The following is a 16896-nucleotide window of genomic DNA, read 5'->3' on the forward strand; positions in this document are numbered from 1 at the left end:
ATCAAATAAGAAGCAGATGAGACAGAAAGTATGTTCCTCAATGTGTTTATTGAGTAGTGGAGGACAGTTTACATCAACTCGTCCTGCTGCTGCACGTCACACACAGCGAGAGACGACACATCACAGCACATTCACACACAACACAGTTTATCTGACATTTTGTGGCATTTTTTAAACATATTTAATCTTCTTCGGGTCTTTTTTACTTCAGCTGTGTTAAGTGAGTAACTGTGTGCATCATCAGCGTAGAGGTAAACGCTAAAATAAAAGACACACTTGAATATTAGTTTCTAAAACTTCTAAAAAAAAGTGCTTAAAACTTTTCTGTTCAGGGAGGCATTTTTAGGCTGTCCCTAGATGTTTTTATTTTGTCTCTGCATAATGTACTTCATTACCCGTGTCTTTTATTTTGTATTTTTTATCTACTGCTGATTTTAATGAGTTTTCTCTTTCTTGTTTCTGGTTTCTGTAGCACTTTGAGATTTCTGTATGAAAAGTGCTTTACAAATAAAATGTATTATTATTATTATTATTATAAAAGTTTCGAGACAGCTCTTTTCCGGACCAAATTTACTTCTGTGTCTTTTATTTTGGCGGTTTCCTGTGATGTGTGACGGCGTCCTGCGACACATCTAGCTCGGGGCAAAGAATGGCCTGATCTTCATGCTGATGGCCTTGAGAGAATACCAGCTGCCCTTCCAGTTCATCCACACCATGCCGTCGTCCGTGCCGTGCTTGGCCATGTGACTGGTGTAGGCTCCGCCCATGTAGTATCGGCCGTTGGGATTGGCCGAGTGGCAGCGGTTGTACCACCAGCCGCCACCGTCCTCCCTGGCGCACTGTTTGGAGGGATCACCGGGGGTCCTGGTTCAGGGAGAGGTGTTAGGATTCATGAAAAGCTTCTCATAGACTTCTACAGAGCAAGGTTATTATAGTTAACGAAAAGTAAAAAGTAAACTAAAACTAAAACTAATAAAAACTAAACTAAAACTTACACTAAAACTAATAAAAACTAAACTGAAACTAACACTAAAACTAATAAAAACTAAACTAAAACTAACACTAAAACTAATAAAAACTAAACTAAAACTAACACTAAAACTAATAAAAACTAAACTAAAACTAACACTAAAACTAATAAAAACTATACTAAAACTAACATTAAAACTAATAAAAACTAAACTAAAACTAACACTAAAACTAATAAAAACTAAACTAAAACTAACACTAAAACTAATAAAAACTATACTAAAACTAACATTAAAACTAATAAAAACTAAACTAAAACTAACACTAAAACTAATAAAAACTAAACTAAAACTAACACTAAAACTAATAAAAACTAAACTAAAACTAACACTAAAACTAAACTAAAACTAACACTAAAACTAATAAAAACTAAACTAAAACTAACACTAAAACTAATAAAAACTAAACTAAAACTAACACTAAAACTAGTAAAAACTAAACTAAAACTAACACTAAAACTAATAAAAACTAAACTAAAACTAACACTAAAACTAATAAAAACTAAACTAAAACTAACACTAAAACTAAACTAAAACTAAGCATTTTCCAAAAAATAAAAACAAATTAAAGCTAATGAACTCACTCTGAAAACGAACTAAAACTAACTGAATTTGAAAACAAAAATTGACAACGAAATTAAAACTAAAACTAATGAAAAATCCAAAACTATTATAACCTTGCTACAGAGGGAGTAAACTGATGATTATTGATTATTAATGATCACCCACCAGTTGTCGTTGTCTCTGTCGTAGGTGCTGAACATCATGCCGTTGTGAATGGTCATCGTGCGGTTTTCACCAAACAGTTCCAGTGCTCCCTCCAGGAAACCGTTGCCGGCGTTACCAGAGTAACCGTCGACCGCCAGCACGTAGTTGGACGTCTCTGATTGGACGGTGAACTGGCGGTACTGGGCCTGGACCTGATGATCAAATAAACAATCAATACCAATCAAACCAAACTGTAATTTTGCTTAAATAATTATGATATTCTAATCTCACAACAAACACAGCGTACTATCGACCATACAATAATTTTTAAATTATTTTTATGGAATTCTACACTATCATATTCATGACGTTTTGGACTGTTATGACATTTTTCAACATACAATAACATATTTCTATCATATTTCAATATTATGTTTTTCCATCTATTTTGACTGTATACTTAGGTATTATTCTTATTCTAAACGGTCAGCTCCTTTAAATCAGGACTGAAAACACTATTGTTTACTGCAGCGTACTCTTAACTTTAACACTTATCTGCTCTACTCTACTGCCCTTACTTTTTAACTACACAATGTTTGACTTGTGCTTTTTATTATTTTATCTCTTTTCTTATCCTGCTGTATCTTATTTTATCCTATTTATATTTCAATTTCTATTTTCCTGTTTTAATTGACTGTTTTTACTGTTTTCAATTGTGTCTTGCTGTTTTTAATGTGTATGTAAAGCACTTTGAATTACCTTGTGTTGAATTGTGCTATACAAATAAACTTGCCTTGCTTTGTTTTTTTATTCTTAATTTTTGGACATATTATAATATTGGCCTCCATTTTGGGGTTTTTTCTTTGGCATTTTTGGACGAATAAAGTTTGACCATTTTTTTTTAGTTTGTTCGACATAATATGCTACGACGTCCTTTTTCATATTTTGGACATATGGTGTTTTTTAAATATTTTTGCACATTCTATACCCTCACTGTGCTCAAAACAGTATTTTATGGTGATTGGGGGCATTTATGGACAAAGTTCAATTTGACAATTTTTTATTATTTATATTTTATATTTGCTATGAATTTATTTTTGCAAATTTTGGACACACTATAATATGGTGTTTTTTTTTAAAATGCCATGCTGAATGCTCTACAGTTTTATTGTTTTTTTTGCATTTTTGGACAGTACAATATGACAATTTTTTCTCTTTTTTCGACAAATTATACTATACCTTTTTTAAAAAAAATCTTACACATACTATACTATGCTTTAAAAATAAAAAAAATAAAAACATACTAAGCTATAACCACACATTTACATGTGCCATTTATTTTCAATATATAAATTTTCATATTTTGGACATATGGTGTTTTTTAAATATTTTTCCTCACTGTGCTCAAAACAGTATTTTATGGTGTTTGGGGGCATTTATGGACAAAGTACAATTTGACAATTTTTTATTATTTATATTTTATACTTGCTATAAATTTATTTTTGCAAATTTTGGACATATTATAATATGGTGTGTTTTTTTTTTTTTTTTTAAATGCCATGCTGAATGCTCTACAGTTTTAGTGTTTTTTTTTTTGCATTTTTGGACAGTACGATATGACCATTTTTTCCTCTTTTTTCGACAAATTATACTATACCTTTTTAAAAAAAAATCTTACACATACTATAATATGCTTTAAAAATATAAAAAATAAAAAAAATAAAAACATACTAAGCTATAACCACACATTTACATGTGCCATTCATTTTTAAATTCCAAGGACTTAGAGAAAGGACACAATCTAAAGTATTATAAAACGTTCTAAAACCCGAAAGATATTAATGTTACTATAAGATAAGACAAAGAAAATTCCCCAGTCTCTCCATTTCAGAACCAAAAAAACAACGTTTAGAGTTTTAACTTGAAAATTACTGACAAATATAGTTTCAGATTCATTGCTGTAATTCTTTCTGGTATTCATTCTGCTGTAAACAGAAGTGTTGAGGACTCACCTTGGCTCCTGTCCAGTCCTCCATGTCAATAAGGATCTCAGTGGGGCCCATCTTGGTCAGCGTACTAATACGGTCATTGCCCAGCCAGTATTCACCTGTCAGGTGACGGAGAAAGGTAAGCTCGTCAACCACAAGTTAAAGGAATAAAACATAGTGGAGTTTCACTTGTCACAGCAGCAGAAAATGGAAATACTCAAGTAAAGTAAACCTCAAATGATAATAACGGAGTAAATGCACTTACCGGGAGACTCACAGTGACCCTTGCCGACATCAAAAGCGATGTTGCCAAAACCGCGTCGATATTCGTCCCAGCGCCGTCCGAAGTCAACGCTGCCGTCCAGCCTGTTCTGGATCAGAAGCCATCCTGAGGAAATAAAACACACAGATACTCTTACGGAGTGGTTCTCAACCTTTTTGAGTAGCGACCCCCAATTTAACATGCATGTTGTCCGCGACCACCGCTCACTGAACACAATCTCACACGCACAGTTCAGATCACCCAAAAAAGAAACAAAATGCAACAAAAAGACACAAAGTGACAAAAAAAGACACAAAATGACCAAAAAAAGACAGAAATTGACCAAAAAATACACAAAATGACTAAAAAAAGACACAAAATGACAAAAAAAAGACACAAAATGACCAAGAAAGACACAAAATGACAAAAAGGCACAAATTGACCACAAAATGATTTAAAAAAGGCACAAAATGACCAAAAAAAGGACACAAAATTACCAAAAAAGATACAAAATTACTAAAAAAAGACACAAAATGACCAAAAAAGGCACAAAATGACCACAAAATGATAAAAAAAGACACAAAATGACCACAAAATGATAAAAAAAAGACACAAAATGACCAAAAAAAGACACAAAATTACAAAAAAAAGACACAAAATGACCAAAAAAAGACACAAAATTACAAAAAAGACCAAAACACATGAACACTTTAACACAGTGGAGACAGAGCTGACTTCCAAAATGATTTGGCGACCCCCAGAAATCATCTCGCGACCCCAACTGGGGTCCCGACCCCAAGGTTGAGAATAGCTGCTCTTACGAAAGGTCTAAACATCTGCAGTATCAACAAACTCATGAAAAAGGAACATTTATTGAGCCTAACGGACTTAAACTCTCACCTCCGTTCTGGGTGGTCTGATCACAGTAGACCTTGTAAGGCGGGTAGAAGGCGTCGGGCTGGATCATGTACATCTGGGAGTCTTTTCCTCCACGGCGGAAGATGTCCTCACACTCCTTACCTGAATCACACACACACAAACAGTTATTATCATGATGACAAAAGATTGTTTGACTGCTTTTGTGAACCTGGTCTCACAGAAATCCGTGGAATAGCCACGGATTTGCTTAACTCAAAATCTATGGAATAGCCACGGATTCACTCAAATTTCCGTGAAACTGACACGGATTTCGCTACAATGCAAGTTAATATTTGTTCCTGTTGGTTTGTTCCAAGTCACGTGACTTTCAAGGTCCCGGTGGTCAGAACAAAAAACATGGCGGACAGTTCTCTCATTTTTAGTGAAAAAAAATCAATATTTTGACTTTGTTTCTGCATAAAAATGGATTTTGATCACATTTCTAGCGAGAAATATATGTTTTATTTTCTAAATATTCACTCAGTGAATGTACATAATCACTTTGTATGTTGGAATAGCCACGGGATATGACTTCATTAACTTGCATTGTAGCGAAATCCGTGTCAGTTTCACGGAAATTTGAGTAAATCCGTGGCTATTTCACGGATTCCTGTGAGACCATGTTGGCTTTTGTCCGTCCAATACTCCAATAACTTAGCAATGCTCACGTACCGGACACCACTGGGATGGGACACTTGGTCTTGCAGGGTTCTTTGCACTCCTCTGTCTGGGCCTGGATGGCCTTCTCCAGCTTCTGGATCTTCAGCCGGATCTTGTCCAGGACCCCCTGCAGCCACGAAGCACAGCACACTTTACATCAGGGTCATCGGTCTTTAAGGCTGGAAACACCAGATTCTGGCTTCTGTCTCTTTGTTTTGTTGGTACTTTTATTTTGGTCTGTTTCTTCATATGTTTTAAGCTCAAAATCAAGAAATTCTAAGACGATGCTTTACTTACAACTAAAAAAAAACATTTTCGAAAATACATTTTTCTCGTAGATTTACCACTTTTAATCGCATAAATCTGCTACTTATTTTCTCTTAGATTTGCTACTTTTTTTCTCCTAAAATTGCTATTTTTTTCAAAGGTTTGCCACTTTAAATCTCATAAATCTGCGACTTTTTTTCTCGTAGATTTGCTACTTTTTTTCTCCTAAAATTGCTACTTTTTTTCTCATAAAATTGCTACTTTTTTTCTCATGAAATTGCTACTCTTTTCAAAGGTTTGCCACTTTAAATCTCATAAATCTGCAACTTTTTTTTCATAGATTTGCCACTTTTAATCTCATAAATCTGCTACTTATTTTCTCTTAGATTTGCTACTTTTTTTCTCATAAAATTGCTACTTTTTTTTCAAAGATTTGCCACTTTTTTCCTCATAAATCTGTGACTTTTGTCTCGTAGATTTGCCACTTTTAATCTCATGAATCTGCAACTTTTTTCTCATAGATTTGCCACTTTTTTCCTCATAAATCTGTGACTTTTTTCTCATAGATTTGCCACTTTTAATCTCATAAATCTGATACTTATTTTCTCTTAGATTAGCTACTTTTTTTCTCATAAAATTGCTACTTTTTTTCTCATAAAATTGCTACTTTTTTTTCTCATAAAATTGCTACTTTTTTTCTCATGAAATTGCTACTTTTTTTCAAAGGTTTGCCACTTTTCATCTCATAAATCTGCGACTTTTTTTCTCGTAGATTTGCCACTTTTCCTCTCATAAATCTGCAACTTTTTTGTCGTAGATTTGCCACTTTTCATCTCATAAATCTGTGACTTTTGTCTCGTAGATTTGCCATTTTTAATCTCATAAATCTGCAACTTTTTTCTTGTGGATTTGCCACTTTAAATCTCATAAATCTGCAAAAAAAATTCTCATAGATTTGCCACTTTTTTTCTCACAAATCTGCCACTTTTTTCTCATAGATTTGCCACTTTAATGTCAAATTTGTGACTTTTTTCTTTTTTTTCAAAATATTACCCCACTGCCCGTATTTGTTTTTGTTTTTTTAGTACTTGACTCTAAGATGCTGTCAATTTAATTGTCAACTTTTTAAATTACGCAATTATTCAAAATTATAATAAATTGTAGTATTTAATAATCATACTGCATATAAACATAGAAGTGAATTGTATAGACCAGCCCAATTATTTCAATAAACCATTTAGCTGTTTCCATAGCTGTTTTTTCTCTTTTTGTTGTTGTTTTCTCTCTTCTTCTTCTCCTGTTTACTGATGGATTAGCCTACAGCACATTAAACTGCCACCTGCTGACCAAAGGACGCTACTGCAGCTTTGTTTATTCCATGGAAACGTCCCTAATTGGCTTTAACTTTAATGAAAGACGTCTTTGATCTGGACATCTGACCTCCTGTTTTGCTCCAGCTGTGACTAAGGATGAACTATATGATCACAATGATTAATTTCTTCTTCGTTTACCTGCAGAACTCTGATGCTGGACGGGAAGACGGTGTCCACCGTCTCCTTGATGTAGGCGTGTTGTTCCTCCACTCGGTCCGTGTACTGACTGACCACATGGCTGTTGCCTGAGGAGAGACGGGCACCATCAGTTAGAATGATTTAAATGTTAACATTGAACAAAACAATTACATTTTCATTGATTTTTGAGGATTTTCATGTCTTTGTAAGTCATTTTGTGTCTTTTTTTGGTAATTTTGTGTCTTTCTTTAGTCATTTTGTGTCTTTTTTTAGTCCTTTAGTCCAACATAAAATGTGATTTTGAATCTTTTTTTCACTTTCAAAACCCTATCATGCTCAATCAAGAATTTTAAATGTTGCAAATGTGCATTAATTTCAGAGTACACTGAGACATTAAACTGCACCATTTTCAATTAAATTCTGGAAAAGTTGGTGTGTTCTAAAACTTTTGACCAGTAGTGTATTATTAGCTATAATAAGCATTGTCATGATGGATAATGTTTTATGGTTTTTGGCTTGTTCCATTTTAAAAATTATGTTTAATTATGTTTCCCCTATTCTCAGGAGAAGATTCAAAATGTGGGAAAATGTAACGAGTAAAAGAAAGAAAAAAAAACACCTTTCCCTTAATGTTTTTCCCTTCATTGTATTTGACATTCTGCATTAAAAAAATCATGTAATTGATAAGTTGCAAATTAATTTTAATAGTAGAATAAACTTTCTATGTAAAGAGCATGTTTTGTTGTTTTATACAAAGTTTAATATCTTTTGAAAATAAAACGAAGTCATAATTTGGAAAATGTTATGGTTATTAATCCTGTGGTAATTACAAAAAAATGCATTCTACACACTTTGTTATTATTTGTCATAAATTAACTCTTTAACATTAGAGGCTTTGTTAGTTAACCTCTTTTTTTTTCTTTAAAGTTTGTAGTTTTCATGTTAAGAAATTATTAGAAAATAACAGGTTTTAATCCTCTACAGAGTGGGTTATTTATCAATAACAAACAGTCACTTACAGTCATCATTAATTGATTTAAATAAAAACTTACAAAACGATAAAAATCACTTCCTGAAAAAGAGTTAAACCTAATTTATAAAGATTTATTATGACACATAATTAACTATTTATAGAATAAACTATTTAAAAAGAAAGTAAGTAATGCTGATTCCACAGTTTACTTTGACGTGTTCTGCACAACGATTTAAACTCGCGGCTCCGTTTTGCACTTTTAAACCAAACAATTTACCACCATAATGTTAAAGTAATTTTTGCTCATGAAATGTAATTTTTTCTCTCACCGTTGACGACCCTCTGTCTCTCCCTCAGAGAGTTGGACATGCTGTGGACGTAGTTGTAGACGTTGTTGGTGTTTCGGGACAAATCGTTGATCTGAGGTTTGAGTTCGTTGATGCTCTGTGGGAAATGTTTGCGAAACAAAATCAACCCCAATGCTTTCTTGCGAAAAAAATATAACGTTGCAAATTCAATGCCTTCAAATTCATAGCAAGTTTAAACTGATTGATTTCCAAATTATCTTGCACTGGCCAAAATAATAAAACTGTTATTGAATTTTTACCGTCCTGACGTTCCTCTCCTGCTTCAGCAGCGTGGTCTTCAGCTCGCAGCCGTTGGGACACAGAATACCCTGGTGGACACAGATTCTCTGGTTAGTTATCTAACTCCCATTGACTTCCATTTTTAATGAACAAATCCGAATAGAAAACCTATTGACTTCTACTGAACAAATCTGCATAGAAACCCCATTGACTTCCATTTCTAATGAACACATCTGCATAGAAAACCCATTGACTTCCATTTCTAATGAACAAATCTGCATAGAAAACCTATTAACTTCCATTTCTAATGAACACATCTGCATAGAAAACCCATTGACTTCCATTTCTAATGAACACATGTGCATAGAAAACCCATTGACTTCCATTTCTAATGAACACATCTGCATAGAAAACCCATTGACTTCCATTTTTAATGAACAAATCTGCATAGAAAACCCATTGACTTCCATTTCTAATGAACACATCGGCATAGAAAACCCATTGACTTCCATTTCTAATGAACACATCTGCAAAGAAAACCCATTGACTTCCATTTCTAATGAACACATCTGCATAGAAAACCCATTGACTTCCATTTTTAATGAACAAATCTGCATGGAACACCCTTCAACTTTCTTTCAAATTCAACTTTCTGCCTGTTGAGTCCAGAAAGTCTACAAACCTAACCTAGTAAGTGACTTGTTATTGGGTTACTTTTGTGTTATATTATGCAATCAAAGAGGTTTCAGAGTAAAAATATTTTTAAAATGTTTTATTGAGAGTCACAGAAATATTTGATTTTAAAAAAAAGTATTATTGCAAGTCAAAAACTTACAAAAGTTTTGGTTTCTGTTGATGAAATCTACAAATGTACCTATTGAGAACTGAACTCTCTTTAGGTACATTTCAGCTGATTTGGCACTTTGCCTTTAGTTAGAAAAAACTTCAAGTAAATATTAAGCCACCAATCCACAGGGGGGCCGAAAGAAAAGTATGTTTTCTACAAGAAATCGGCAATAATACACTATATCGTAGAAAAAAAATATTGTCAGAGTTTGAACTTGAACTTAAATAATAGAAGTATTGCTTTCAAACATATTCAGTTTGATTGCATAACAAAGACACACATGTGCTTGATTTGTAATTCAGAGAAAAAGTTTGAACCTGCACAATCATTATTCAGGGAAAGGGGTCAGTGAGTCAACATTTCCAACCAAATAACACTTGTTTTTGCTAACAGTGGGGATGGCGCCCCTGTCATATTGCTGACTGGTTATACTGGTTGTAAAACGGCGAGCAGTTTTTGGTTCCTGAGCTACGACATGTGGGATTGGTGCTCCTACCATCTCCTCTGCAGCGTGCGTGCAGCCTCCGTCCTCCGGATGAACAACCTTCTCCTGCACCTGCCGACCTCCGACCGGAGCCGCGGTGGGACGGCCGCGATACCTGAGACGAGAAACAAAGGGAGACTTCAGCAACATGTCACGGCAACCTGTCACGGCAACCACACGGAAGACCCTTTCACCGTGTTTTCACTTCATCAAAGTTTAGTTCAACATTTTGTTCAAAGTTCTTTGTAGTAAACAATGTAAAAATGACAACAAAAAAGATACAAAAAGACCAAAAAAGTCTTATAAACAACCAAAAAAGTCACAAAACGACAAAAGAAGACAAAAAAACAACACAAATGATCAATAAAGTTGTAAAAGAGAAACAAAAAACATAAAAAAACATAAAAAAAAACAAAAAAACATTAAAAAAACATAAAAAAAAAACAAAAAAACATAAAAAAAAGAACCTAAAATGTCATAGACAATTTTTAAAAAATGACCAAAAAAGATACAAAAAGACCAAAAAAGTCTTAAAAACAACCAAAAAAAGACAAACAATTTTTAAAAAAATGATGAAATGATGAAAAAAGCCCAAAAATGACCAAGTCAGAAAACGACAAAAGAAGACAAAAAACAACACAAATGATCAATAAAGTTGTAAAAGAGAAACAAAAAAACATTAAAACAGCCAAGAAAACGACAAAAAAAGAACCTAAAATGTCATAAGATGACCAAAAAAGATGCACAATTTAAAAAAAAAATGACCAAAAAAGACACAAAATGAGCAAAAAAGTCAGAAAAGATAAACGACCAAAAAGAGGAGCAAAAAAGACACAAATGACCAAAAAGTCATAAAAGAACAACAACAACAGAATAAAAGGACAAAAAAGACACCAAATTACTAAATAAAGGGAAAAAAGACAATAAAAGACACAAATGAGTCATAAAAGAACAACAAAAAACATTAAAGGCCAAAACAAAAAATGACCAAGTCACAAAACGACGAAAAAAGACAAAAAAATAACACAAATGATCAATAAAGTTGTAAAAGACAAACAAAAAACATTAAAAAAACATTAAAAAAAACAAAAAAACGACAAAAAAGAACCTAAAATGTCATAAGATGACCAAAAAAGATACACAATATTTAAAAAATTACCAAAAAAGACACACAATTTTTTTTTCAATTACCAAAAAAGACACAAAATGAGCAAAAAAGTCATAAAAGATAAACAAAAAAACCATAAAAGACCAAAAAAGTCTTACAAACAACCAAAAAAGACAAACATTTTTTAAAAAAAATGATGAAATGATGAAAAAAGCCCAAAAATGACCAAGTCACAAAATGACAAAACAAGACAAAAAAAAACACAAATGATCAATAAAGTTGTAAAAGAGAAACAAAAAAAACATTAAAAAAACATTAAAAAAACAAAAAAACGACAAAAAAGAACCTAAAATGTCATAGACAATTTTTAAAAAATGACCAAAAAAGATACAGAAAGACCAAAAAAGTCTCAAAAACAACCAAAAAAGACAAAAAAAAATTAAAAAATTATGAAATAATAAAAAAAGCCCAAAAACGAAAACAAAACGACAAAAGAAGACAAAAAACAACACAAATGATCAATAAAGTTGTAAAAGAGAAACAAAAAACAGTAAAAAAAAAACAAAAAAAAACGACAAAAAAGAACCTAAAATCTCATAAGATGACCAAAAAAAGATACACAATTTTTAAAAAATGACCAAAAAAGACACAAAATGAGCAAAAAAGTCATAAAAGATAAACAAAAAAACCATAAAAGGACAAAAAAAGGACACAAAGTGACCAAAAAGACACAGTTAAAAAAAAAAAAAAAAATTACCCAAAAAAAGACAAAATGACCAAAAAAAGTCATAAAGAGCAACAAAAGGCAACAACATCCGTTAATATTAAATATTTCTGGCACATTAGAAAACTTTATAATGGTCATTCTCGTATCTGTTGTTGTTGTGACGTACCGGGAGCCGCCGCTGATGGGGGGCGGGGCGTAGGTGTTGTGGCTGTAGCGGTCCCGGCCCCGGGTCGATGGACGGTGACCCCGAGCGTCAACGCCATCAGAGGCGGCCTGCAGAGGGAACGAGACAAGACGAGGAGTTAAAAATATGAAAAAACTAAACAGAAATCATGTGTGAAGGTAAACAACATGTTGACTCACTGTTGCAGCAGGTGCAGGATTGGCATCCTGCAGAAAAGATGAAATGAAAATCATTAGAATATAGCTGAAGATTTGAAACTGTTTTTATGAGTCGACAAAAACAGAGAAATAATAAAACAAGTGGTGGTTTGATGATGCATTTATAAAGAATATCTAAAAAAAATCTCAAAAATAAGTTAAAAAGACCTAAATAAACCAATTTTTTATTTTTTTATTTTAATTCATCATGTCGTATATTTCATTGTGGTGTTTTTTACATTTATTATTATTATTATTATTATTATTATTATTATTATTATTAATAAAAGTCTTAAAAAAACAACAACAACAAAATAAAAGGACAAAAGCGACACCAAATTACTAAAGAAAGGGAAAAAAGACAATAAAAGACACAAATGAGTCATAAGAGAGCAAAACAAGACACACAATTTTAAAAAATGACCAAAAAAAGACACAAAATAAGCAAAAAAATCATAAAATCAGCAAAAAAAGGTCATAAAAGAGCAAAAAAAAAACATTGAAGGACAAAAAAAGACATAATTTAAAAAATGACCCCAAAAAAGCAAAAAAAGACACAAATGACCAAAAAGTAATAAAAGAACAACAACAAAAAATAAATTAAAAGGACAAAAAAACACACACAACAACCAAAAAAGACACAAAATTACAAAAAGTGACCTAAAAAAAAAGACAAAATGACCAAAAAAAAGTCATAAAGAGCAACAAAAGAAAAACAGCATCCTGAAACTGCTTGTTGGAGTTCCGAGGGGTAATAATTCATCTTAATATAATAATATAATATATAATTCATCTTTTTGGCATATTAGAAAACGTTTTAATCATCACTCTTGTATGTGAATGTGCTCCAGTGCAGTAAAAAGTAGAATATTTCCCTCATGTTTTTACCTAAGTAAGTATAAGTAGAATTTCAGAATAATATATGAAAATATAATTGATGCATACATGTGTTTCGCTTTTTATGACTTTATACATCTATATAGAAAACTTTTTAATCATCACTCTTGTATGTGAATGTGCTCCAGACAAAAAAAGACATAATATCAAAAAATGACCAAAAAAAAAGCAAAAATGACACAAATGACCAAAAAAACTCATAAAAGAACAACAACAACAAAATAAAAGGACAAAAAAACACACACAACGACCAAAAAAGCCACAAAATTACAAAAAGTGACCCAAAAAAAAAAGACAAAATGACCAAAAAAAAGCCATAAAGAGCAACAAAAGACGACAACATCCTGAAACTGTTTGTTGGGTTTTTTCCCGAAGGGTAGCCGAATAATTCATCTTTTTGGCACATTAGAAAACGTTTTAATCATCACTCTTGTAATGTGAATATGAATGTGCTCCAGTAAAAAGTAGAATATTTCCCTCTTGTAAAGTACACTGTAAAAATATGTGTAGAAATTACAGTAATACACTGTCAAATTGCATGAGAAATAGGGCGTAAAATAAAAAATTGCATATCACCGTAGCAGACACTTTTAATAACCGTAAATCAAGGAATAGTACAAAACTTTTGAAAACACACAGTTTTACAGTGAAAATATAAAAAAAATGTCATTTAAAATTAATGGAGAAATACCATATTGTCACAAGGACACAATTACCCTAAAAATAAAGGGACTACTCAGTCTAAATTACTATTTTTTTGCTGGTATTCACATGCACATTTACAGTAGAAAACCCACACTGTATAAAATGTTTGTAGAAATTACAGTAAAACACTGTCAAATTATATCAGAAATAGGGCGTGAAATTAAAAATGTAATATCACCGTAGTAGACCCTTTTAATTACCGTAAATCAAAGAATAGCACAAAACTTTTACTTTTTTCTGTCATAAACTTTAGAAAACACAGTTTTGCTGTAAAAAATATTAGATTTTTCATTTAAAATGGATGGAGAAATACCATAACGTCACAAGGACATAACTACCCTAAAAATAATAGCAGACCAAAGGACCTAACAAAGGACCTAAAATGACCAAAAGAGTCACAAAACGACCAAAAAAAGAGACAGAAAACGACCAAAAGAGACACAAAACCATCAAAAAAGACACACAATGACCAAAAAAAAGACAGAAAATGACCAAAAGAGACATAAAACTATCTAAAAAGACACAAAACGACCAAAAGAGACACAAAACTATCTAAAAAGACACAAAACGACCAAAAAAAGAGACAGAAAACGACCAAAAGAGACACAAAACCATCAAAAAAGACACAAAATGACCAAAAGAGACATAAAATTATCAAAAAAGACACAAAATGACCAAAAGAGACACAAAACCATCAAAAAAGACACAAAATGACCAAAAGAGACACAAAACCATCAAAAAAGACACACAATGACCAAAAAAAGACAGAAAACGACCAAAAGAGACATGAAATTATCAAAAAAAGACACAAAATGACCTAAAAAATACGTAAAATTATCAAATGAGACACAAAATTACCAAAAAGAGACACAATAGGGATGAAATGGCAAGTGGTTTTTCAGTCTAAATGACAGATTTAGCTGATATTTACATTTAAATTTACAGTAGAAAACCCACTCACTGTATTTTTTACGGTAAAGTTCTGGCAACCACAGCTGCCGGTATTTTACCGTAAATTAAACAGAATATTTTTTACAGTGTAGCAGAGAGGGAACCTTTAAGTCCAGGTCCTTTATAAATAAAAGGACTCACCGTGTTGCCGTAGTCGTCGTACTCCAGGACGCCCTGAGGCCAGACGGCGCTCACACACAGCAGCAGCAGCAGCAGCAGCGTCTTCATCCTCTCTGTTGGAAAGTTCTGCTCCTGAACCTGATTCACCTGCTTTTATCCTCTCTACCTCCGTCTCTGAGTGGGCGTCCTCCCTCCCTCCCTCCCTCTCTTTTATTGATCTGCTGGAAACTGATCGATATCTGTTTGCTCAGCCTGAGTCAGTGAGGAGGAACAGAGTTCACTGATAACTCACAATCTGCTACTGGAGCCAAAAGTGGGAAAAGGGCTCGATATGTACACTGTAAAAAATAAAATAAAAGAAGAAGAAGAAAAAAGTGGCTCCATGAGATTGTTTCATAATCCACTGTACCTTTTTTGGTTAATTTCATGTTTTCTGTGTGTAAAAAAAAAAGTCTTAAATACAGTAGGGTGCATTCGGGTAATGTGGGACACTTTTTGCAATTTTGACTTTAAGCAGGAAATAAACCAGCCAAACCTGAAGTGTCCCACATTACCCGAATCCACCCTATATAGTTACTGTAAAAAAAAAGTTTTTCAACAGACATTTACATGTTTTTTCTGTTTTCTTTCATTACAAACATTAAACATAAAAAAAAGACACAAAATGAGCAAAAAAGGCAAAAAATGGGCAAAAAAAAATCGTATAATGAGCAAAAAAGAAAAAATGAGCAAAAAAAGTCATAAAAGAGCAACAAAAAAACATTGAAGGACAAAAAAAGACACACAATTTAAAAAACGACCAAAATAAGACACACGAGGAGCAAAAAAAGACACAAATGACCAAAAATAAAAGGACAAAAAAAGACAAAAAAAGGCACCAAATGACTAAAGAAAGGCAAAAAAAGGACAATAAAAGACACAAATGAGTCATAAAAGAGCAACAAAAAACATTAAAGGACAAAACAAGACACACAATTTTAAAAATTGACCAAAAAAAGACACAAAATGAGCAAAAAAGACCAAAATACGCACAAAATGATAAAAAAAAAAAAATCCATAAAAGAGCAACGAAAACACATTGAAGCCAAAAAAAGACAAACAACAACAAAATAAAAGGACAAAAAAAGACACCAAATGACTTAAGAAAGGGAAAAAAAGACAATAAAAGACACAAATGAGTCATAAAATAGCAACAAAAACATTAAAGGACAAAACAAGACACACAATTTTAAAAATTGACCAAAAAAAGACACAAAATAAGCAAAAAAGACCAAAAAAGGCAGAAAATGACCCAAAAAAAGTGGCTCCATGAGATTGTTTCATAATCCACTGTACCTTTTTTGGTTAATTTCATGTTTTCGGTGTAAAAAAAGTCTTAAATACAGTAGGGTGCATTCGGGTTATGTGGAACGTAAAATAATAAAACCATCGTTTTTAAAAAGTCGTGGTTGTCCTACACTGTAAAAAAAAATTGGAATAAGGATCTTCTTTTTTTTTTTTTACATATAATTCACTGAGAATTTAATGCTCAAAATCCTGAACAAATGGAATATTATTAACGTGGTTAATATTTGTAATAAAAGTAATTTAAATTACTTATTGTAGAAAACCAAAAGAAAAATCCTGGGAAATAATACAGCAAATTTCTTAAAAATATATAAGTACTTTTTTTTGCAGTGTAAACAACTATGACATTTTATTTATTTATAAAGAAAAACAGGAAATTAACCATAAAAGGTACAATGGACTATGAAAATCAAAACAAAAACAAGAC

The 16896-nt window shown here is 32.3% G+C and overlaps 1 protein-coding gene across 1 annotated transcript; it reads right to left on the reverse strand.

Annotated features, from left to right (window-relative positions):
- Positions 1-29: 29 nt before the first annotated feature.
- fgb (fibrinogen beta chain) lies at positions 30-15271 on the reverse strand. Its single transcript, XM_059354252.1, has 13 exons — positions 15144-15271; positions 12432-12458; positions 12235-12341; positions 10246-10348; positions 8923-8991; positions 8645-8759; positions 7343-7449; positions 5577-5691; positions 4887-5006; positions 3990-4112; positions 3749-3843; positions 1758-1948; positions 30-864 (listed from the first exon to the last, which is right to left on the reverse strand). The coding sequence occupies exons 1-13, from the start codon at positions 15228-15230 to the stop codon at positions 633-635; spliced, it is 1491 nt and encodes a 496-aa protein (XP_059210235.1). The 5' UTR covers positions 15231-15271; the 3' UTR covers positions 30-632.
- Positions 15272-16896: the final 1625 nt, after the last annotated feature.

Source organism: Centropristis striata, chromosome 17, assembly GCF_030273125.1.
Source record: "Centropristis striata isolate RG_2023a ecotype Rhode Island chromosome 17, C.striata_1.0, whole genome shotgun sequence".
In the NCBI taxonomy this organism is placed as follows: Eukaryota; Metazoa; Chordata; class Actinopteri; order Perciformes; family Serranidae; genus Centropristis; species Centropristis striata.

Bases quoted from the DNA above. Each gene is read 5' to 3' on its own strand.
- fgb (XM_059354252.1), bottom strand. From the start codon at position 15,230: ATGAAGACGCTGCTGCTGCTGCTGCTGCTGTGTGTGAGCGCCGTCTGG. The intron at 7,450-8,644 runs GTGAGAGAAAAA...GTCTCTCCTCAG, and splicing joins GAGACAGAGGGTCGTCAACG to GCAACAGCCATGTGGTCAGT. The intron at 4,113-4,886 runs GTGAGAGTTTAA...TTATTTCCTCAG, and splicing joins TCAGACCACCCAGAACGGAG to GATGGCTTCTGATCCAGAAC.